At 42.5% G+C, this 24,919-nt stretch overlaps 2 protein-coding genes across 4 annotated transcripts; both read right to left on the minus strand.

The window, feature by feature from the left end:
* Positions 1-33: 33 nt before the first annotated feature.
* Positions 34-6,693, minus strand: si:dkey-183i3.5 (thread biopolymer filament subunit alpha). Of its 3 annotated transcripts, XM_090192482.1 has the most exons (11): positions 5,874-6,693; positions 4,440-4,651; positions 3,872-3,932; positions 3,665-3,760; positions 2,741-2,917; positions 1,992-2,117; positions 1,714-1,827; positions 1,486-1,592; positions 1,281-1,363; positions 975-1,232; positions 34-209 (listed from the first exon to the last, which is right to left on the minus strand). In XM_090192482.1, the coding sequence occupies exons 1-11, from the start codon at positions 6,507-6,509 to the stop codon at positions 190-192; spliced, it is 1,890 nt and encodes a 629-aa protein (XP_090048608.1). In that variant the 5' UTR covers positions 6,510-6,693; the 3' UTR covers positions 34-189. The 3 variants fall into 3 exon arrangements, with proteins under 3 accessions (XP_090048608.1, XP_090048607.1, XP_090048609.1); XM_090192481.1 differs by having other exon boundaries at positions 975-1,363; XM_090192483.1 differs by lacking the exons at positions 34-209; positions 975-1,232; positions 1,281-1,363; ... (1 more) ...; positions 1,714-1,827; positions 1,992-2,117 and adding an exon at positions 2,250-2,360.
* Positions 6,694-7,858: 1,165 nt separating this feature from the next.
* Positions 7,859-10,554, minus strand: si:dkey-183i3.9 (uncharacterized protein C11orf87 homolog). Its single transcript, XM_021623754.3, has 2 exons — positions 10,440-10,554; positions 7,859-9,969 (listed from the first exon to the last, which is right to left on the minus strand). Exon 2 carries the CDS (start codon positions 9,856-9,858, stop codon positions 9,373-9,375), a length of 486 nt encoding a protein of 161 aa, XP_021479429.1. The 5' UTR covers positions 9,859-9,969; positions 10,440-10,554; the 3' UTR covers positions 7,859-9,372.
* Positions 10,555-24,919: the final 14,365 nt, after the last annotated feature.

Below are 24,919 nucleotides of genomic sequence, written 5' to 3' on the forward strand. Positions count from 1 at the left end.
AGACCTCAAGCCGATTGAATGTGTTGCACATGGTGAAATAACACTGCTTTTATTGATATTAAACATGTTACATTATGGCAAGTCACACAACAGAATCTGAGACTGTTGATCTTTCTTAGTAATTCTGCTAAAACAGGGTTCCATCTCAATGTAGGCAGATGGAGATTCTCTGGTCGGTCCTGTTTGTCCTCAGTACACTGTTGAAGAGACTGGAAGGGAAAGAGTGGTCCAATGAGGAATTGTCTGCGTTGCACCCATAGAGAAACTCATCTTTATCTGTCCCATTAGTCTTTTTTAAATTTAACCTTTACCTTGGCAAGCCGGTTAAGAACAAATTCTTATTTACAATGACAGCCTACCAAAAGGCCACGGGATTAAAAATACATGACCTAAGGCAACTGCCAACACCATTGAGGCAATCCATTTTAAAATAGCACGATTGGCTGAGCCCTCCGCCAATGAAGTTGGAAGTCCCATTATCTATGGTTGAATCTCAGAAGGTAAAGGGACAATACACTCCCAAATTTAACTTATTTTTAGACCTCTATGATGAGTCCATGTCCCAAGCAATAAGTTGTGTAGACCCTGCCATTTAATTTATTATTTCAACCTTTATTAAACTAGGCAAGTCAGTTAAGAATAAATTCTTATTTTCAATGATGGGCCTTGTTCAGGGGCAGAACGACAGATTTTTATCTTGCCACCTTTCGGTTACTCGTCCAACGCTCAAACCACTAGGCTACCTGCCGCCCCAACCCAAATAAATTCAAAGACACGTACAACAAATCTGGAAATACCATGGTGCTTTTCCATTCATTTTAGCTTGTGGATGGCCTGTGACATGGACTTATCTTGACATTGTGATATTTTGGAGTGTGATATTCCTTTAAGATGGCGCCAGTAATAGTGTCGTTTTAAAGGAGGCATTACAGATAAAAGTAAAACTAGTTCATAGAGATGGGAGCTGTACTCACGTCCACTGCTGCTCAGGCTGGAGGACATGTAGCTGCTCCCGCCTCCGAAGGACCCCCCGCCTCCGAAGGATCCCCCGCCTCCGAAAGACCCTCCACCTCCTCCTAACCCCAGACCTCCTCCAAAACCTCCAAAGCCACTGCCCAGACCCCCTCCAAAGCCTCCTCCTAGGCCTCCGCCTATTCTGTAGCCACCGCCCAGACCCATGCCGCCGCCGCCTCCTCCTCCTCCCAGACCCATGCCGCCGCCGCCTCCTCCTCCTCCCAGACCCATGCCGCCGCCGCCGCCGCCGCCTCCTCCTCCCAGGGCCAGGGCCAGGCCAGCCCCACCTCCCCCTCCTCCAATGGCAGTCTTAGACATGTGCACGGTCACGCCGCCTCCTGACCTCAGTCTGAAACCATATTCATCACAAATACATGACTATCATAGAGACGGGCGTAGAACTTCAGAGAGCATCAATCAGCACTTATATGGGTGAACATCTGGATGATGTATGAGACCCTACTCTCTTACCTGCTCTCCTCGCTGTCCAGAAGCTTCTTGTATGCAGTGATCTCAACATCTAGAGACATTTTACTGGCCAGGAGTTCCTGGTACTCTTGACCATAGTGTGTTATTTGCTGTAAGAAGAGCATGATTCATGGGTTATGCTGCACCTAGAAACTGCACGTGAAAGTGGCTCATAGGAGTTGTATTTTTTACTGGTGTATACTTGTGGAGGACTCTGTACCCCATCCTTACCTTTCTGATGTCATCCAGCTGCAACTTGAGGGTCAGCACCTGCTCCTGATAGGTCTCTGTGTGGGAGCTGGAGTGGGACTCTGCCTCATCCACCTGAGATTCCATCTGGATGTTCTACAACGGGAGAGATCAGTCCTGCGTATTAAAATACTGTGGCGAGCATTAGGTTGTCAGGAGATAGGAGTGGGATACTTACCCTCATACTGTCATTTATGAAATCAATGAAACATTTTCTTTGAGGCTGTATAATTTCAGGGTAGACAAGGTCATGTTCCTACCAGGGTCTTGAGTCTGTCGATCTCCCTCTGTACTGAGTCGATCTGCAGTTTGTACATGCGCAGCTCCTCTTTGGTTTGGGTCAGAGTCTGGGTACTGGGCTGGGATGTCATGGACATCATGGAGAGCTGGGGTTTGAAATAAGAAAAAGGAGGTTACATTTTCATGGTGCCTTCACTAGTCTTAGTCTACGCAAACTTGAGAAATAAACATAAGATTTGGGGTTGGATGCTGGAAGGCAATGTAGGCTAAAATAGTGTATTCTGAGTGCAATGCTAAGAACATCCACTTGGGGGAGACTGCAACACAGATAAGAATGAGAGATAATGAATGTTGTACTGGTTCCAGGACGTCATGGACATCATGGAGAGCTGGGGTTTGAAATAAGAAAAAGGAGGTTACATTTTCATGGTGCCTTCACTAGTCTTAGTCTACGCAAACTTGAGAAATAAACATAAGATTTGGGGTTGGATGCTGGAAGGCAATGTAGGCTAAAATAGTGTATTCTGAGTGCAATGCTAAGAACATCCACTTGGGGGAGACTGCACCACAGATAAGAATGAGAGATAATGAATGTTGTACTGGTTCCAATGGTGTTTGCAAAACAAGTAATCATTTTTGCAACTAGTTATCGTTAGATAATGCCTGACAGACTTGAGATGATTATGTTAATACAATGTAAAGTTGATGGGCCAATAGACTGGTTGACAAAATGCAGACTAGATACTGTCGGTCGCTGAAGGGAACATACACTGTCCTGCACAGAAACAAGGGCGTCCTGCTTGCTGCGCTGGGCCAGGGCTTCATAGTGGGACTTGACGTCCGACAGGGCAGAGGTCAGGTCCTGGGCTTGGGCTGCGTTGTCCACCGAGATGGAGAAGGCTGACCTCACACTGCCCGTCATGATGTTCCTCACCTCCTTCACTTTCTACAACACAAAGCAAATGTGTTATGTCTAATGTGCAATTGTTTTAGTCTTCCTTGTGGCTATGGCAACATAATACAGCTTTTAAAATATGCGTAGTACTGTGTTGAGACTCACAATTGAACTCTGAAAACACACTGCACAACATCTGTTGGGCATGTTGCCTTTATTTGAACACTTTCCAATATCGCTTTGGTAAATGTACCCTACTCTTTGTTGATCCCCATATATACTATAATCTACTGCAACCGTGTTGTTAGAATAATAGGCCCACATTGTCCCTCCTGTGTACCAATTATGCCATTTACGATACCGAGAGAGTCACAGGATGTGTAATGTGAATCCATAATGTTGTGAACACTTATGAAAGGTCTGGTTCTGCAGCAGTGATCATCTGGGTGATTTTAGTGAGCGAGAGAGAGAGAAGCAGTAGTGCTTAGTGTTGAGTGCTGACTGTCAGCTTGTCTGAATCTCCATAATTGATGGGGAGACATTTTAATGCAGCGCCTGGGCAAGGGATCATCTCCAGAGGGCTCAGGGAGGAATGCTTTTACTGGTGGAGTACAGGAGCAGACAAGGAACAGTGCATATGGACAATTCTAATACAAATGTGAACCAAGAGGGGGGGGGGAACGTTTACAATGTTTCATGTTTGCTCATTTTATAGAGCCTAAATGTGCACTGAACACCCCTCCCCTAGCAAGTTCAGCAAGACTTTTCCAGTAAAAGACTTTGTCATCATGTACTCACAGCATCATACACCTGCTTTGAGAGACCAATCTGATCTTCCAGTCCGCCAATGTTGGTTTGAAGCTCAAAAATGCTCATGTAGAGATTGTCTACCTCCTGTTAAAGCATGGGAGTAGTGGTTTTAGTAGCCATAACAGAATGTTATTCATTATTTCAATAGTTTGAATAATCCTTTAGTAGTTTGATAACACCTTGATGTATCCATACCTCTTTTAATGTGGTCCAGTCCATCTCTAATGACTTGGTTTGGACGGTTTCCTCCTCAAACCTTTCAATATAAAACCAATAGAAGGTTTTATGTCAAATGTATGCATTAGCTTTCATATATCATCGACGTCTACAATTCTGCTTCGTGAGTTTAAAGGGTCATATATTGTGTACTCGGCTGAAACAAATGTGAGTATTTGTTGTTATTTTTTCGCAGCATCAATTGAATGTCAAGCTGTGTGTTGGTAGGATGCAGATTCTCTTCAGATCAAAAGGCTCAAGAATCTGCTGCTGGATTTTGCTCCAATTGAGCATTAAATGCATTGATCTGCTGAGGTAATTATAACGCAAAGTCACCACATCTACATGAGGCTGAGAGCTTTCTCTCTTCAGGCCTGGTGCAGCAGACAGATTAGTGACTAACACTAGACCCACACTTTATGATACTGTGTTGTGGATTCACTGTAATGTGGGGACACTTAACTTTACTGTATTGTGTATTATAGGGTCAATGTTTATTTCATTATGGCACCACTTTTGTGAGGTAATCTACCCTAACCCCACCCACCTGCTCTGGACATCTTCGATGATGCTCTTGTAGTGCTCAATCTCAGCAACAATGGCCTCCTTGGTGGCAGACAGGCCATCAATCTGGATCTTGTAGGTACCGATGGCAGAGGTGAGCAGGATGGAGGTGTTGGCAGGGCCGCTCTGGTCCGGGTTGGTGAACATGGCGATCTTGGCCCTCAACACAGCGTTGGTCTGCTCCAGAGAGCGAGCCTGGGGACCATGAGAGAGAACGAGAGAGGCCAGATCGATGAATACACTACACAAATAGATTTCTATTGGGTTTACAACATAGAAATACAGTCTGTTGTTCCTCTCCAAGAATGGGTCTGAATTTCAATGAGCTTGATTGATTTTGGATATTGATGTTCAGAACATTCTAATGGCCTGTTCTTTTTTTTTTATTTAGATCAAAACATTAGGAACACTGATCTTTCCATGACAGACTGACCAGGTGAAAGCTATGATCCCTTATTGATGTCGCTTGTTAAATCCATTTCAATCAGTGTAGATGAAAGGGAGGAGACGGGTAAATAATTATTTTTAAGCCTTAAGACAATTGAGACACTAATTGTGTGTGTGTCATTCAGAGGGTGAATGGCCAAGACAAAATATTTCTGTGCCTTTGAATGGGGTACGGTAGTAGGTGCCCTGCGCACCGGTTTGAGTGTGTCAAGAACTGCAACGTTGCTGGGTTTTTCACGCTCAACAGTTTCCCATCCGAATCAAGAATGGTCCACCGCCCAAAGAACCTCCTGCAAATTTGACACAACTGTGGGAAGCATTGGGTTTAACATGGGCCAGCATCCCGGTGGAACGCTTTCGACACCTTGTAGAGTCCATGCCCTAACGAATTGAGGGTGTTCTGAGGGCAAAGGGGGTGCAACTCAATATTACGAAGGTGTTCCTAATGTTTTGTACACTCAGTGTAGAACCAATACATGCATAATGTTTTTGCATGATAGCAATGTTGACTGCCTACATGAGCATTGCTATCAATTTCAAAACCAGCACAATCTAAGACTATCCTCAACTGGTTTAAGCACAAACATAAATTATGCATTGGTCAATCCACATCTGTAATCGAAATCCACCTAGGCTATAAAATGTCACACCCTCAGAGGATGTGTAGGATGTTGATGGATAGAGGATACTGATCAACATAATGTTAATTAATTTGTTCAAGCAGTAGTACATAGTTTAATTAATTTGGTTGTTCAAGCACCTGTACAAATATTGAGTTTACACATGGGACCATATTTATGCATGAATAAGAAGCATAGCTAATTACTGTATTCTTAAAGTGCACTTAAAATATTACTGAGATGGATTAAAATGAATGAAGCATAGTGGCTAAATACCAACATAAATTATTATTGATTATAGACATTAAAGATACTGCCTGTATGAAGAGTGTAATATTTTCATTACATACCTTGTCAATGAAGGTGGCAAACTTGTCATTGAGGACCTGCAGCTCCTCCTTCTCCTTTAGGCGGGTCACCTGGACTGTGTCGAGCGAGGGTAGCGAGGGGTCGATGCTTGGCACAGGGCTGACACCCACGTCACCACCCACTGCAGTGGTGGAGCTCAGGAAAGACGGGTTGAAGCCATAGCCTCCGATCTTGAAGACCCGGCCGCCCAAGCGAGCCCTGAGTGGGGCCACGCCAGCCCTGAACCCTGCTGCACTGACCCCTCCACCGCCGGCTCCTAGAGCCAGGGCACGTCCACCCATTCCCATCCCAAGACCGCCTCCACCTCCTCCGCCCCCCATTCCTAGCCCCATCCCCAGGCCTCCCCCCATCCCCAGGCCTCCCCCCATTCCCATCCCCAGGCCTCCTCCCATCCCAAGGCCTCCACCCATTCCCATCCCCATGCCTAGCCCCATCCCTCCTCTCATACCGAGTCCCGCTCTTCCACCCCCGCCCATTCCAAAAGACCTGGAGAGGGCCATTCCGGCCCCTCCGCCGCCACCTCCACCGCTCCTGCCCCCAGAGAAGAGCCTGTTGCCCCCATAGGTCGCCCCAAACCTCACCGCCCCCCCACTGATTCTCAGGTTCGTCTCAGACATTTTAGCAGCAGCAGCAGCCTCAAAGCTGGGGTGTCCAAGCTCAGAGTGCTATAGTCACAGGCATACAGACTCCCAGGGTTTTATATACATTGGGCCCTGTAAGGGGGCAGCTGCCCTCCCTGGCTACCCATTCGCTGGGGAGGCGGCTCACGTCACTGCAGGTAGCTGGGCTCACAGGCAGGACAGCGTCTGCCCGACAGGCACTCTACTCCCACAAGTGTCAGGAGTGATACCTCTGTCCCCCAGGCAATGTCTTTCCAGAATCTCAGCCTACCTGACTCATGTTGCCTTGACACTGGATGGATGTTTTTCTCCACACCAAGGCTTCACTTAGCACGGCTGTTAAATTGCCTGGCAAGGACTGATCTCAGTTTTATCTTTGAGTGTCGTGCTATCGAGCCCTCTTTTTTATTTTTTATTTTACCGCTTCACTGAGGGCTTCGCTCATAAATCATTCCCTGGGCTTTGCCTGTGAAGGGCAGGTGAATAGTATATCACTGAACATTCTTGAATGAGCACCCCCTAAGGATGAGCAGCAGGGCTTTCGACAGAGGAATATGGTATGCAACATGCTGGAACAGACTATATAGAAACTTTAGCATTCAACCCACCCACTCCAGACAATGTACAGTATGCTTTAAACACCTAGAAAAGTGCATTTTTAAACCGATCATCTTTCTTCATGTAAAATTGAGGTAATCTCCTTTGTCCAATCCATTGAGCTCAAACTTGTCCATACACATATCAGCCCTAAAAAGTCATTAACTAAATATGCAGCTCGTTTTGAGTTTTCGCTTTCCTTATATCCTTGTAATGCAAATTCAATCACAAAGAGTAAATAGCAGGGATCTATTTGTCCCCACACTCCCCAAGGAGATTAGTCTGGGGACAGCTCCGCTGAGAGACTCCCAGCAGCAGTATGTCCAATAGGAGCTGGAGCCCAGCCAGGGATGAGAGACCCAGGGCTTGTCTTTGAGGAGACAATTAGGAACATGCTCTCCTGGCACCTGGCCATGGGCCCAAGTCTCACTGGGAGTGACTGCTCCTGGCCCGCCGCCATAGACCCCTCTTAGAGGAGAACCTGTCAAAGCACTCAACTCCCCAATGAGCCAGCCAATCAGAAGAGAGGTGGACGTGGCTTTAAGTCAAGGGTAGGTCTGTCGTTATGGGTAGAACCAAGGTTTTTTGAGAGGATTCACTCAAAAGTGAAGCTCAGAACACATAGGGGTTTTCCAGCGTCACAGTGTTAAATTGTTACAGACTACATATTTAAAAATATTCGGTTTGTTTTGAGGTAGAAAAATAGACTAAATGTCACTTGCATTAAAGACAAAAAGCGCTAAGAAATATTTGTTTATGATTCCCGATTTATTACATTTCAGAGGATACATTATAAATAGTGAAAGTGCTATATTAAGACCCACAGCTACCACCTGGCACATGAAAGTTCATGACATCTGTAAGAGTGCATTACTACAAACTAAATGCAGATGATCAACTACCAATAAAAATACATCATTTAAATGAAACTATGTAACTCTGAAAATAATGATTTGAGTCTATTTTTTAAATGCAGTCTGCACTAACTAATTGCAACAAATTACAACTTAAGCCTCTTGCCGCACTTTTAACAAAGCCAAAAGTCTGAAGTAGGATTGTGAAAAACCTTTTCAAACATGACTTAAAAGCTTTATTTGATAGCTCCTGTAAAACTTTGGAAAAGGGTGCCATACATAGCACATACCAAGTCTAGTTCCTCTCAAGGCATCTTCCGACATCTACTTGCTCTTCTTTTGAAAGCGTTGTCGAAATAAAATAAAATGGATTAACACTAAGAGGAATGCATGGTCACCAGAGCATATTACATCAAATGTGCTATGTCATCCATTTCAAGCCTGACAGTAGCTACTGAATGATGTATAAAGTCAATCGTGTTATGTGGTACTGGTTTTAAAGTAACTGTCCAGTGTTTCCAGATTTCTATTATATATGATTGAAATAGTTAATTAACCTTTTTTGGAAGGAATACTATGTTTTTATATGTTGGAATGGTGTGGGTGTATCCCAACAACATAATTGTGCGCATATCACTGAAAAATATGAATGCGGGTAGACTTGATTGGCCAGCTCATTCTCCTCAGGAGGATGACATAATCCTCTGTGAGGAAATAACAAGCATTTTCGAAATGCTGTTTGAGAAACAAGTTTGAGGTTTATTTTTATGCTTTGGTTGCATACGTGTATAGGATGAGTCAACAACATTATTTGGGTATGAGATAACAGAATATGAACTTTTAAAAGTGAGATTTTCACTGGACAGTTACTTTTAAAAAGGTTGAATGAACTTTTAGTGAAAATGCCTTTAGTTAGAAATCTAATTCTAAAATGTACAAGTCCAGGAGTAGAATAGTAGTTGTAGAAATAAATACTTTAGAATACTTTAAGGACGACTAGCAATTTACATCTACACAAGGAAATGTGCTAGCGGCACATGAATATACATTTCAGCACCATGGACAGCGCTCTTTCAAGTGGGCATCATTATCCTTCACGCATAGCCTGTCTTCAATGTAGAATACTTTACCAAATGGTCCTTTGCTGAAATTATCCCACAAATGAATTATAATATACTGAATTATTCTACTTTTATGCACGTGGCACAGATATTAATCCACTCAGTGTGATTTATGATGAAATGGCAACCATAGTTCCTTGAGGTCAGAGTGTTTGTTTTTGTGCCATATTGCTTATCCCAGTTAATCCCAAATTGATGGTAAGAGTTTATTTCAGTCAGTTACACCTGAACTATAACGTGGATATGTTGTCTATTTACAAAGTCCCAACATTTTCAACTGCAGCGTTATCAAGACAAGATGACCGTTTCCAGGACTTGTCCATTTCCTTTCTCAATGTGTGCCATATCCAATTCTGACTCATTATTTGCAATGGGTAAGGTACCAGGGTCCTCCTGAATGTGATAACTGGTATTTTGGACAACGGAGTGTGGCCGGTGTTCACTATCTGGAGGCGACGGTCGGACAATAATGGATGGTCTCGTGGGTTCTCTCTTCGTCTTGGTGGACGGGCTGCGGTTGTCACGCTCGTATTCCTCCTGGGCACGCTGGATCTTCCTCTTCTTCATCCTCCTCTTGTTAAAGTGAAATGCTGCCAGGGAAACCAATATTATCCCAATGATCATGGCCACCAGCACCATGAGCGCAAAGGTAGAGGAGAACGGCTGGAAGAAGCGGTCCATTTGGTCCATGCAGGTGCCGTTGGTTTGGGAAGCCCCGTTGTAGATGCACAGTGGTATGGAGAGACCCACATTCTCTGACTCCTTGGTTGTCATTTCGTTGGGGTTTGATTTTCACTTCAGGGTGGTAGGCTAATGTCCTTCTCTCCAACCTCAGTGCGACGAGGCAAATGGAATCAAACGCCTCGATTGTCCCATTAGATTGACCTAAATGGAAATTAAAACCCCTTTGAGATCAGTAGCAAAATGTTACTATACAATACGCCAATGACATTGAGCAGGGGGGATACAGTAGCATATATGCCCTCCGTGTATAGGCTCACCATTCATGGCACGCCCGATTAAATTATTTAAATAATTGAAAGGACTATTAGCCGTGCGTAATTGCGCTTCAGTTTTGAGATAACACATTCATGGCTCCAATGAACAGAAATCAGGATTATTATTGTATTTGAACGATAGAGACATCATTCAATTCCAATAAATTTACCGCAAAAGTTCCCATGTGAATAGTATCAATATGAGATCATTGAGATTGGCTTATATCATAGAATACTACAATACTTATAGCATTTCCTTGATGTAGGGTAATTTCAAGAGACAGACATTTAAGAGAACAATATGAACGTATCTATTTCAGACTGTTTGAGGGGGAAATATATGTTTTAATCTCTTACCTGGTGATACTATCTTGTCGAAGCCGTTTCAGAGTCGAGGACCGGTCGGAGTGACGATGTGGGGAGCAGAGAGAATTCTCGGGGATCACAATGACGTAGCCTAGCACACAATGCAAAAGCTGTACTCTGTTCTTTTTACAGTCTATGGTTCTCTCTCACACACACACACACTGGATGCACATCTGTGTTCCACATTCCTCACTGGAGTCTACATCGCCTCCTACAGGCTCCTCTGCTTCTGAAAGGCGTAGAGGAAATTAAAACGTCTACAGTAGAACATAAAGGGTATACCAACAGATACGCGAACAATAAACGGAACAATTTTGGATAATATATTTAGGCGAAAAACTGAGTCCGCCATGCGCCTTGAACCCCTACTTACTTTCTATTAGTCATCACATGCGTGCACGCACTTAAGCACTAGCATGTAAAATAGTGTGGAGCTCTTCCTGCGCTCGTGGTGCTGAAATCATCTGCACAGCGTCATGACCATAGTCAGTCGATTTAGGACTACCTGTCATTTAATTTCGCGCACTTTTAGTTCACATGATCATGCGCTTCAATTGCTCAAATAATGCTTTTGAGCAATCTGCAGTTGCTACATTTATTTTTTGGAGTTATAAATAGAAGATAGTGTATTGATTCTTGAAGAATAGAACATAAATGCATCATGAGCTTAGTTTAACTGTCTAACCCCATCAGAACCACACATATATATACAGATATATTGTGTTATTGACTTTCCTTTTGTTCATCCCATGTGTAACTCTGTGTTGTTGTTTTTGACGCAGTTGTTTTTGCTTTCTCTCAGCCAGGTCGCAGTTGTAAATGAGAATTGTTCTCAACTGGCCTACCTGGTAAAAAAAAAAAGAAATAAATAAATATATATATATATATTAACATGTTAACATATTACTTCAATGTTAAAGTTAATCTAAACAAAAACACTATACAACCTCAAAACATGGTTAAAACTATAATTGTGATATCATGGATGGTCAGTCCTTACATCCATAGCTCTGTCTATGAATTTGAGAGTAGTTGCATTTCTCCAGCCCCATCCCTCTGCTTTTTGTCAAAACTAGGGCAGGGAATTGCCTTTGTTATTGTTTCAACTTTTGATTGCCCCTATAAGGTGACCTTATTTAAATGCATTCGGACTGCCGCGGTGATGCAGGTTGGCTAAAAACAAAGCTGGTGTCAAAGGTATTGATACGAGATTATTGACATTCATAATGAGGGAGAAAGCTGGACAACCTCTAAATCAATCCCTTCACATCATAAATCAACATGAAGTATCCTATTGTGTGACAATACAGTAATCACTGGACTGTATTTGTAGTAGGCTAAAGCAGCATTTCCTTGTCAAGAGAGGTGACTGGCTCAATTTGACACAGCCAGGTACATCGGTAGGTAGTCCTACATGACCCATTGCAAAATGCTAGACTTGGCCAACAGCAAAGGCAGACATTAGAACAAGAGTATACTCCCTAAACCATGTTCTGAGGTCAAAATAGAAATAGTGGTTACATTTGTCCATCCCTCATCTATTTACCTAAACAGTGGCAAGGATACACTTTGTTTTAGCTGTGGATTGCCCCTTTACTCCTATGAATACACTCTAGAGAAGCCACAGAGAACAACATTACATTAACATGAGCTGTAAATGTCATTACTGTGCACCCTCAGGATAACAAACCAGACCTCATAATAACATCAACAAGGTAATTAGGAAAACAAAAGTCTACAAATGGAACCGTCTACTCAATGCTATGCCAATGTGATGATATGCTATGGCAATGATATATGGAGGCACGGTTATTTTCTACCGCTCCACGCTATTACAAAGGCCAGTTGAGATGCAATGGTTATACTGAGACAAAGAGACGTTGATGATACAGTGTCTTCAGAAAGTTACTCATACCCCTTTACTTATTCCACATTTTGTGTGACAGCCTGAATTCAAAATGGTGGAAAACATGTTAATACAGTTCACCCATCTACACACAATACCCCATAATGACAGTGAAAACATGTTAATACAGTTTACACACAATACCCCATAATGACAGTGAAAACATGTTAATACAGTTTTCACCCATCTACACACAATACCCCATAATGACAGTGAAAACATGTTAATACAGTTTTCACCCATCTACACACAATACCCCATAATGACAGTGAAAACATGTTAATACAGTTTTCACCCATCTACACACAATACCCCATAATGACAGTGAAAACATGTTAATACAGTTCACCCATCTACACACAATACCCCATAATGACAGTGAAAACATGTTAATACAGTTTTCACCCATCTACACACAATACCCCATAATGACAGTGAAAACATGTTAATACAGTTTTCACCCATCTACACACAATACCCCATAATGACAGTGAAAACATGTTAATACAGACTTCACCCATCTACACACAATACCCCATAATGACAGTGAAAACATGTTAATACAGTTCACCCATCTACACACAATACCCCATAATGACAGTGAAAACATGTTAATACAGTTTTCACCCATCTACACACAATACCCCATAATGACAGTGAAAACATGTTAATACAGTTTTCACCCATCTACACACAATACCCCATAATGACAGTGAAAACATGTTAATACAGTTTTCACCCATCTACACACAATACCCCATAATGACAGTGAAAACATGTTAAAACAGTTTTCACCCATCTACACACAATACCCCATAATGACAGTGAAAACGTGTTTTTAGAAATGTTTGCTAATTTATTTCAAATGAAATCTAATTTATACATTAGTATTCACACCCCTTTGCTATGACATGCCAAATTGAGCTCAGGTGCATCCAACTTCCTTTGATCATCCTTGAGTCGTCACGACAACTTGGATTGCTTGGACATGATTTAGAAAGAAACACGCATGTCTATATAAGGAGTTACAGATTCCCTCATGCAATGGCGCCGACAGAGATGGTCGCCTCGCATTCTTGATTTGAAGGTCCCACAGTTGACAATGCATGCCAGAGCAGAAACTATGAGGCACATATCTGGGGAAGGGTATCAAACCATTTATAGAGAGTGTTGAAAGTTTTCAAGAGCACAATGGGAAAAATATGGAACTACCCAGACTGCCTAAAGCTCGTTGTCTGACCAAACTGAGCAACTGGGCAAGAAGGACCTTGGTCAGGGAGGTGACCAAGAACCCAATGACCAATCTGACAGAACTACAGAGTTCCTTGGCTGAGATGGGAGAACCTGCCAGAAAGACAAGTCTCTAGAGCACTTCACCAATCTGGGCTTGATGGGAAAGTGGCCAGACGGAAGCCACTCCTGAGAAAAAGGAACGACAGCATGCCTGGAGTTTGCAAAAAGGCATTGTGAAAGACTCTGAGAACATAAGGCAAAAGATGCTGTGGTCTGATGAGACAAAAATGTAACTATTTGCCCTGAATGCAAAGCGCTATGTCTGGAGAAAACCAGGCACAGCTCATCACCCGTCTAACACCATCCCTACCGTGAAGCATCTTGCTATGGGGATGCTGCAGGGACTGGGAAACTGGTAAGGATAGAGGGAACAATGAATGGAGCCAAATACAGGCAAATCATTGATGAGAATCTGCTTCAGAGTGAAAATGACCTGACTGGGGGGCGAAGATTCATGTTCCAACAGGTCAATGATCCCAAGTATACAGCCAAAGCCACTCTGTAATGGCTTCAGGACAAGAATGTGAAAGTCCTTGAGTGGCCCAGCTAAAACCCAGACCTGAATCCCAATGAAAATCTGTGGAAAGTCTTCTTCACCACCGCTCCCCATCTAAATTTAAGAAATCTACAAGGAAGAATGGGAGAAAATCCTCAAATCCAAATGTGCAAAGCTGATTCAGACACACCCAAGATGACACAAAGCTGATACAGACACACCCGAGATGACACAAAGCTGATACAGACACACCCGAGACGACACAAAGCTGATACAGACACACCCGAGACGACACAAAGCTGATACAGACACACCCGAGACGACACAAAGCTGATACAGACACACCCGAGACGACGCAAAGCTGATACAGACACACCCGAGACGACGCAAAGCTGATACAGACACACCCGAGATGACGCAAAGCTGATACAGACACACCCGAGATGACGCAAAGCTGATACAGACACACCCGAGATGACGCAAAGCTGATACAGACACACCCGAGATGACACAAAGCTGTAATCACTGCCAAAGGTGCTTCTACAAAGTAGGGGGTGTGAATACCTAGGTAAATTAGATATCTGTATTTCATTTTCAATCAATTTGCAAAAATGTATAAAAACATGTTTTCACTTTGTCATTATGGTGTACTGTGTGTAGATGGGTGATACAAAAAATATTTTATCCATTTTGAATTCATGCTGTAATGCAACAAAATGTGGAATAAGTCAAGGGGTATGAATACTTTCTGAAGGCACTGTAAGTGACCAAAGAGGAGCTTGAGGGCTATTGTCTGTCGGCCATATCAGTGGATAAAGTATGTACTTTGTTCATAAAGGAAGTAAGATGAGGATGGAAAAAGTTGAACAAAATGGGGCAACGGTTTTACAGTAATCAAAAGGTCCGTCCAAGAGGCAGTTGGCTGTGGCTGGCTGGTTAGGTGAGTGGAGAGGGCACTTCATAAGCAAACACCACAGCACTGATGGATGACTGTGGGCACAGACAGCCGCAAATTTAAGGAACTGGTTCCCTCCATCCCCCTCGCACACAAACTTCATCAGCTCCATTTGTCACTGCAGTGAGCGGGGCCCCGACTGTTTGCTGCTCCCGCTAAGTTTGATAAGGTCATTGCGGGAGAAACTCACTTCGCTGCTCCGTCTTCTTCAGTCTCAATTTCCCTCTCTCTAATTATGTAGATTTAGTTGGAAAGGACAGGCAGAGGACTCTGCGCTAAAATCCGGTAATGCAGTCTTCCCTGGATCACTCACTCACTCTGAGCACGGCAAAACGGGGAGTCAACGACAACGCCGCAAAAAGGCCATCTGCTTCATTTCCAAAGTTCGGGACAGACTTCAAGCCAGATTTTTCTAAGGGCAAGAGCCAGATACGCTTCTAATAAGTGGGTGGCATCAAAACGTTACGCCTTCTAGTCTTTTGCTGTAGAAATCCCTCAGACTGCATTGAAATGAGGATTTACGGCTTTGCAATATCTAGGTCTCTGCAATCTGCAGTTGCTGCATCAATTTGTGGATTTACAGTGCCTTCCGAAAGTATTCATACCCCTTGACTTATTCTACATTTTGTTGTGTTACAGCCTGAATAATGACAAAGTGAAAACTTGTTTTTAGACCTTTTAGCACATTCATTGAAAATTATATACAGAAATCTCATTTACATAAGTATTCACACTCCCTTTGCTATGACACTCCAAATTGAGCTCCGGTGCATCCAATTTCCTTTGATCATCCTTGAGATGTCACTATAAACTGATTGGAGTCCACCTGTGGCCAACTCAATTGATTGGACATGATTTAGAAAGAAACACACCTGTCTATATAAGGTCCCACAGTTGACAGTGAATAAACTATACCATGAAATCCAAGGCTAAAAATGTTGTGTTGTTTGATGCAAGAGACCACTTCACAAAATAAAATGCATTATTATTCCCATACCATTTTTAGAGAATAAGACAAATTATGCTACCCTCTGCCTATTGGTTACTTAGCTTATTCAAGCCTGTCTCAAAATACAACACTGCCCCTTTAAAGTAAAAAAAATAAGCTCTTTACCTGACTTGCTTTTCAAAGATGTCTGGAAATGTACACATTTTGTGCTCTTGATGGAAGCAATCAGTCACCTATTGCTGAATACTAATTATCTATAACTGGGCTAAAAACTCACTAACTATTAAAGGATATGAACAAAATATGCACATGTGGCTACATGCAGATCTTGCATTGATCTCAAAACAAGCGCACCTACTCACGACCACTCATGCTGTAAACACAGTCCAGGTCAAAGTAAATGGCACAGATCCATATATGGCAATGGTCTATATACATATAGGCCTCCTGCAGTTCTGTTTGTTTATGCCGCACAGGTCTGTGTAGAGTACGGGCTGATTCGTGCATGTCAATGCAATAGAATCCTACTCCGATGCATTCTGCCTACAACAAAGTCTCTTGCATAGTTTGTTTTGTTTCAGTATGCTGCATTGAAAGTGGCAAATATTAGGTTGATTCAATCACAATTGCCACAGTAAAGGGAAACTTTGATAGTGTTAATAGGGAAAACTCTAGAACAGTGGTCACCAACCTTTTGAGTCAAGATCACATTGAGACAAAATGCTAGCCACGACCATTATCACCGCATATTGGCTTTGCTTGAATTGCCCTGCCAATGCATTGTTGATCAGGCCATTTAAAAATATATATATTTCAGAATTTGAGGTAGGCTGTATGATCACACCTGTAATATATCCATTGTTTTATTACTTGTGAAGCACAGCTGAGTGAGCATACATTTAAAATCATACGTTTTTATTTTACTGCGCTAATGGTGCCTGCATCTGATGGTCAGTCTCAGCGGAGGAAGACAACAGCAGACAAAGTCCGCCTCTGCATCCCTCCTCTCTCCCTTTCCTCCACTGACCATGAACAAAAAGGGACACCGTCTTCCTGCTGATGGCGAAACTCGAGTCGCGCCACATTATTTTTGCCTCGTGCACAAGTTTATGTTGTTACTCATAGGAACAGAGAAAGCAAAATATTCTTAGATATTTCTACAGCATATCTTTTCTGTATTCGTTAAGTTTCTTTCTCGTCATTGTTTTAAACTTTTAGAAAATTCACAGTATCAACTTTGCTGTAGCTTTCTTTTATGCCAGCTACGTTACTGCAGACACGGGCATCTGAGCCATCCGATTGGTCAGCGGTAGGCCTATAGTGCACTTGATTTGCTCTCTGGGCCTGTCGGGAAGGCAGAGTTTGTACTTTCAGATACATGAAATGGTTAAAAATGGCAACAGTTCGCCTACCCGGCGTTCTGGGCAGCTGAATCGGGTGCACCTACCGTCCAAGACAAATAAAACAAAAGTGTTACACCAGGCTTTATCGTTGAGTTTTAAAAAATAAACGTTTGGAGATTGACCAGTCTGTGACCACTGCTCTAGAAAGTTGAGTGAAGTTCAATCTCGTGTTTCTCTCTGTGGGCTGATATTTCTGTGTGGCAGTCTCGGTCTACTGCCTGGGTGTGCAATTTAGAGGGAACATTGGTGATGAGGCATCTATCTGGGGAAGGGTATTAAACCATTTCTAGAGTTTTGAAAGTTTGCAAGAGCACAGTGGTCTCCATTGGGAAATGGACAGCCAGACTGCCTAGAGCTGAGCAATCGGGCAAGAAGGACCTTGATCAGGGAGGTGACCAAGAACCCAAGGACCACTCTGACAGAACTACAGAGTTCCTTGGCTGAGATGGGAGAACCTGCCAGAAGGACAACAGTCTCTACAGCACTTCACCAATCTAGGCTTGATGGGAGAGTGACCAGACAGAAGCCACTCCTGAGAAAAAAAGCTCACGACAGCACACCTGAACTTTGCAAAAAGGCACGTGAAAATGCAAAAGATTCTGTGGTCTGATGAGACAAAAATGTTAATTTTGGGTCTGAATGCAAAGTACTATGTCTGGAGAAAACCAGCAACAGCTCATCACCTGTCTAACACCATCCCTATCGTGAAGGCTGGTGGTGGCAGCATCATAAAATGGGGTTGATTTTCAGCAGCAGGGACTGGTAGACTGGTAAGGGAACACAGAATGGAGCCAAATGCAGGCAAATCCTTGATGAGAATCTGCTTCAGAGTGCAAACGACCTTAGACTGGGGTGAAGATTTTACATCCCAACAGGACAATGATCCCAAGCATACAGCCAAAGCAGCGCTGGAATGGCTTCAGAACAAAAATGTGAAAATCCTTCAGTGGCCCAGCCAAAGCCCAGACTTGAATCCCATTGAAAATCTGCAGAAAGACTTGAAGATTGCTGTTCACCACCGCTCCCCATCTAACTTAAGAGTTTGAGAAAATCTGCAAGGAAGAATGGGAGAAAATATCACTAAATCCAGAAGTGCACAGCTGATAGGCATACCCAAGACAACTCAAAGCTGTAATCCCCTCTGTTATGTTATACGTGCTGTTCTATAAACCAATTTCTGTGTTCATGCAAGTGACTGACTGAACAAATCCTCACTATCAGTAGCTGCAATTTGGCAGTACGCCCAGACCTTTGTTTTGAACGAAAGATATCTCAGTTTGAAGGTCTCAGTTTAGAGAGAAGAAGCCTCGTGAGGTATTGGTCTGTCACATGTTATGAACCAGTATTGGTCTGTCACATGAATGAAGCAAAATGGTAATGATTAATGAATTATGTTAAATGATGCAAATATAACTTGTCTGTGCATAGCTGTATATAAGACAACTGCTGGGACTGCCCAGGCAGAGCTTCTGACTCACTATGGTGCATGAAGTTTGTTGGAACCTCTCCAGCACGCTGACAAATGAACAATGATTCATTTAAGATTGACTTTGAGTGTCCCTGTGTAAGAATTTCCACAACACATCCAAATTACATTTTACAAAGTATTGACCCCAGGGGTGTGAATACTTATGTAAATGAGTGAGATAACTGTATTTCATTTTCCAATACATTTGCAAAAATGTCTAAAAACGTGTTTCCACTTTGTCATTATGGGGTGTTGTGTGTAGATGGGTGAGAAAAAAACGAATGTAATCCAATTGAAATTCAGCCTGTAATGTGGAATAAGTCAAGGGGTATGAATACTTTCTGAAGGCACTGTATACATTAATGATACGTACCCACTGATTCTTGAATATAAGGTATAAATGCCTCAAGAACTTCGCTCAACTGTCATACCCCATCAGAACCCAATATATAAGCCTGTTTAAGAGGCATTGGAAGAAAACAAACATGAATGTTACCAATTTAATGACATCTATTGCAGGATAAAGCAATGTTAAAGTTTACATAGCTGGCCATATATAGGTGTTAAATTGTACTTTATGGGTTGGTTATGTAGGCTTCTTCTAACCCATCGCTTTCTACTACATAAGATTATGCGATTAAATGATCTTTACATTAACCAAATAGTCTATCAGAATTCCAGTCATTCTAATAAATGTAATACCCATTGATCTTTACGAATAGGACTTGGAAATATGGAAGTATAGATTAGCCAAATGGTTTTACCTGAGCATATCCACAAAACTAAGGACTTATTAGCCAGCCCTACTCTGTTTATGATTTTGTTGTTATTGGAGGACTGATCGGGCTCATTGATTCGAGTTGAAAAATAAATGTTGCGCTCATGGAATGGCATGCTTTGAGCGCTACTGAAATTTGCTATTTACATGTGAAAAATGAATTCCATATGCAGCATTTCTTATAGGCCAAATTAAGAATTTGGTTGGTGACACTTTGATATCTTGATAATATGCAGCTGTTTAAAGTGCAAATCCACAGATGAAACAATAACAATACGGTCGTTCCGCCTCTGTTTCGGTAAAAAGCTGAGGGATGGGCCTGGAGAAATGGAACCACTCTCAGATGAATAGACTGACCATCCATGATATCAAAATTGTTTTAACCATGTTGTGAGGCAGTGTTTTGTTTACATTTATAATGTTTACAAACATTGGAGAAAAACAAATCTTATATTTTGGGTTCTCATGGAGTGTGAAAGTTGAACTAAACTCATGAGGCATTTATAAATTATATTCTTCCAGAATCAATGGAGATATATATATATATATAATTTAGAAGTAAAAAAATGGATGTAGCAACTACAAATTGCCCCTTTAAGTCTATCAAAAGTGTGCGAGTTTGAGCATGTTTCCATTAGGCCTATGGAAAAAAAATTGTATCTACATGAATTAGATTGCACAATAAAAGGCCCCACTTTTATTCCATAGGCTGGGATCTTTACTATGCAGCTGTTGCAAGTAGACTACAACACTGCTGTCATCCTTACCTCCAAGCGTTTATTCAAGTTGGATAATCTTTGGATGCCGACAGCAGTCACACCATTGGAAGACAGCTTGGACTGTAGCCTACGAAAGTTTATTCATGCTCTTTTCCCGCGATCCATCAAACACATTTGGTGTGTCATCATAGTGGTCTCTGACTTGTGGTCAGACTCGCTCACGTGGAACAAACTTAAAGTTGTGCCCTTGTTCAATGCTGATTTGGATGTCATTGAGAAAACAGAAGTGCCCGTTTTTTTGGTTGCAAAATCCTTTCTGTATTTAAAAGTAATCCTTAAGGTAATCATCTAGTTTTTAGCTGGTAACGGATTAACAGGTACCTTTTTTGTTGTTGTAATCACTTACATGTAACGGATTACTTGTAATCCACCCATGATATAATCCGTTACTCCCCAACCCTGAATATATGGCAATCAGCAGTTGAAATAATAACAAGGCGTCTCCCACCTTTATAGTGTTTGTTTACATTTGATTTGGATCTCTTTTAGTCCCCATTTGGACTAATCTTCCAAGTCCTTAACATTAAAATACAAACACACTTTCACATATAACACACTATTACAAACATACATAATATTCTAGCATAATGACCCAATAAATACTCAATCTAAAAAATATTGATTCTTCATCTACTATAGTCCCACAACATTTTTATATACTATATTTAAATTGTTTTAAAATAATGTTTAAATGTATATATTGAAAGGTTTCTAGTTTGCTCAGTTAATTTATTCAATTTCTTTATTGCTCTAAATCGAAATGTTCTTTTGCCTATTTCTCTTTTCTGTCTGGACAACACATAGATGGTGGACAATCTATTCCTAGTATTTACGGAATGTCTGTCTCTTACCAACTGAATACCATTGTGTATAGAACTTGGCCGTTTTAAATGATGTACACTGCTCAAACAAATAAAGGGAACACTTAAACAACACAATGTAACTCCAAGTCAATCACACTTCTGTGAAATCAAACTGTCCACTTAGGAAGCAACACTGATTGACAATAAATTTCACATGCTGTTGTGCAAATGGTATAGACAACAGGTGGAAATTATAGGCAATTAGCAAGACACCCCCAATAAAGGAGTGGTTCTGCAGGTGATAACCACAGACCACTTCTCAGTTCCTATGCTTCCTGGCTGATGTTTTGGTCACTTTTGAATGCTGGCGATGCTTTCACTCTAGTGGTAGCATGAGACGGAGTCTACAACCCACACAAGTGGCTCAGGTAGTGCAGCTCATCCAGGATGGCACATCAATGCGAGCTGTGGCAAGAAGGTTTGCTGTGTCTGTCAGCGTAGTGTCCAGAGCATGGAGGCGCTACTAGGAGACAGGCCAGTACATCAGGAGACGTGGAGGGGGCCGTAGGAGGGCAACAACCCAGCAGCAGGACCGCTACCTCCACCTTTGTGCAAGGAGGAGCACTGCCAGAGCCCTGCAAAATGACCTCCAGCAGGCCACAAGTGTGCATGTGTCTGCTCAAACAGTCAGAAACAGACTCCATGAGGAGTTGTGGGGGTTGTGCTTACAGCCCAACACCGTGCAGGACGTTTGGCATTTGCCAGAGAACACCAAGATTGGCAAATTCGCCACTGGCGCCCTGTGCTCTTCACAGATGAAAGCAGGTTCACACTGAGCACGTGACAGACGTGACAGTCTGGAGACGCCGTGGAGAACGTTCTGCTGCCTGCAACTGTTTGGCGGTGGGTCAGTCATGGTGTGGGGTGGCATTTCTTTGGGGGGCCGCACAGCCCTCCATGTGCTCGCCAGAGGTAGCCTGACTGCCATTTGGTACCGAGATGAGATCCTCAGACCCCTTGTGAGACCATATGCTGGTGTGGTTGGCCCTGGGTTCCTCCTAATGCAAGACAATGCTAGACCTCATGTGGCTGGAGTGCCACAGCAGTTCCTGCAAGAGGAAGGCATTGATGCTATGGACTGGCCCGCCCGTTCCCCAGACCTGAATCCAATTGAGCACATCTGGGACATCATGTCTCGCTCCATCCACCAACGCCACGTTGCACCACAGACTGTCCAGGAGTTGGAGGATGCTTTAGTCCAGGTCTGGGAGGAGATCCCTCAGGAGACCATCCGCCACCTCATCAGGAGCATGCCCAGGCGTTGTAGGGAGGTCATACAGGCACGTGGAGGCCACACTCACTACTGAGCCTAATTTTGACTTGTTTTAAGGACATTACATCAAAGTTGGATCAGCCTGTAGTGTGGTTTTCCACTTTAATTTTGAGTGTGACTCCAAATCCAGACCTCCATGGGTTGATACATTTGATTTCTATTGATAATTTTTGTGATTTTGTTGTCAGCAAATTCAACTATGTAAAGAAAAAAGTATTTAATAAGAATATTTCATTCATTCTAGGATGTGTTATTTTAGTGTTCCCTTTATTTTTTTGAGCAGTGTATATTATAAAATAAGCATGTTTTTTTCAATTATCTGGTCGATTGATGACCAACCAAGAACACTGCGCATGACTGCAACAGAAGAACCATATCTCCACCTTAAAACAATCCTTGCTGCTTTATTCTGTGCATTCTGCAGCCTCCTAACTTCACTTGATGATGCATTTCCCCAGACCACCGAACAGTAGTTCACCCGACTCTCAATTAATGCTTGTGTTATATGCTGAATAATTTTTCCTGGTAAATATTTAGCTATCCTTTTTACTTTCTTTTACTTTCTTTAAAAACATTGTAGTTAAGGGGAAAGTAATCCAAAAGTAACGGAATGTAACCAGACTACGTTACTGGGTATTACTGATTACAATTTTGTACCGTAACTAGTAACTGTAACGGATTACATTTAGTAAGTAACCTACCCAACCTTGCTTATATTCAGACTCAAGATTGTTTCACACTACCATACATTTTTGTGTAGCTTTTCCACAAAGATGATTACAATGGCAAAAGGAGGCAATTTAAGTAGTGAAGCAACAATAGTGATTTGCTGCCTTTCTATTTTGAGAGTGCATTACTGTAAAATTGCTGTGAAGATAATGCAGCTCCCCTGGTTAACTGAGGCACCCCACTGACTACCGATGTGTTAAATGGGGAGTGAGATGAGTGTACAGAAAGGAAAAACAAGTACTGCAGTGGAAGGTGACCGTTCAGGCGCACTAAGTGGGTTTAAGGACATCTTTCAGACATAACTACTAATAGAACTAAATGGGAAACCATTGGATTTCAGGAAGGAAAATATGTCCCAAACATATTTTGAAGCGATCAGGTTCTGTCATGGTGACAACACAAATCTGTAACAGGATGAGACAAATGTAAAAAACAAAAAAAACTCTGGGGTGGACAGATTATGAAAAAGCCTATCCTGGCATTCTACAGCATTCGGGGTCTGCTAAATTAAGTTAAGTCAATCACAGGGGAGTCGTGAGCAAGGCCTACGCCCATGTAATCTTTGAACATAAAGTGCTGGGGGCTGGAGGTCTGAAAGCTGCCCCTTTGGCTCCAATCCAGGTGAGCCTCCGACAACATCAAACCACTCTGTGAGAGGCATAATAAGCTGCACCACCGATGCCAATAACAGTAATGGAGGTATTCCCTGTCGCCAACTGTGCCCCATTATTCTGAACAAATGAGTAGGGTATCTCTGGAGGGAGTGAGTGGGATAAGTGCACTACAGATACAGAAGAGGGCTGAGATCAAAGTGTAGAAGCGGAGGTATAATATTACGACATGTCACACAGAAGTTGAATGTTGTGACGTCCCAAAATTTCCAATGGGTTTTGTCAAACTAGGACAACAAAATTCCAGTAATTTTCTAAAAAAAAACTAGAAATCCCGGTTAGAATATTCCTGTAATCAGGAATAAGGAAATCCGGGACTCCTTCGTCCAGGTTTTTTGGAAAACCTGAGAGTATTACCGTAAAGGGACTTCTGCAATCCTAGACATACCCACACTACATGACCAAAAGTATGTGGACACCTGCTCGTCAAACATCTAATTCCAAAATCATGGACATTAATATGGAGTTGGTCTCCCCTTTGCTGCAATAACAGCCTCCACTCTTCTGGGAAGGCTTTCCCCTAGATGTTGGAACATTGCTGCGCGTATTTACTTCCATGTTGGGGGTTTTAGGCTTGGCTCGCAGTCAGCGTTCCAATTCATCTCAAAGGTGTTTGATGGGGTTGAGTTCAGGGCAGGTCAGTCAAGTTGGTCCACACCGATCTTGACAAACCAAACCTCACTTTGTGCACAGGGGCATTGTCATGCTGAAACAGGAAAGGGCCTTCCCCAAACAGTTGCCACAAATTTGGAAGTGCAGTATCATCTAGAATGTCATTGTTTGCTGTAGCAATAACACTTCCCTTCATTGGAACTAAGGGGCCCAAACCATGAAAAACAACCCCAGACCATTATTCCTCCTCCACCAAACGTTAATAGTTGGCATTATGCATTGGGGCAGGTGGTGTT

The sequence above is a fragment of the Oncorhynchus mykiss genome, chromosome 12 (assembly GCF_057628025.1).
Source record: "Oncorhynchus mykiss isolate SJ-2025 chromosome 12, ASM5762802v1, whole genome shotgun sequence".
Classification (NCBI taxonomy): domain Eukaryota; kingdom Metazoa; phylum Chordata; class Actinopteri; order Salmoniformes; family Salmonidae; genus Oncorhynchus; species Oncorhynchus mykiss.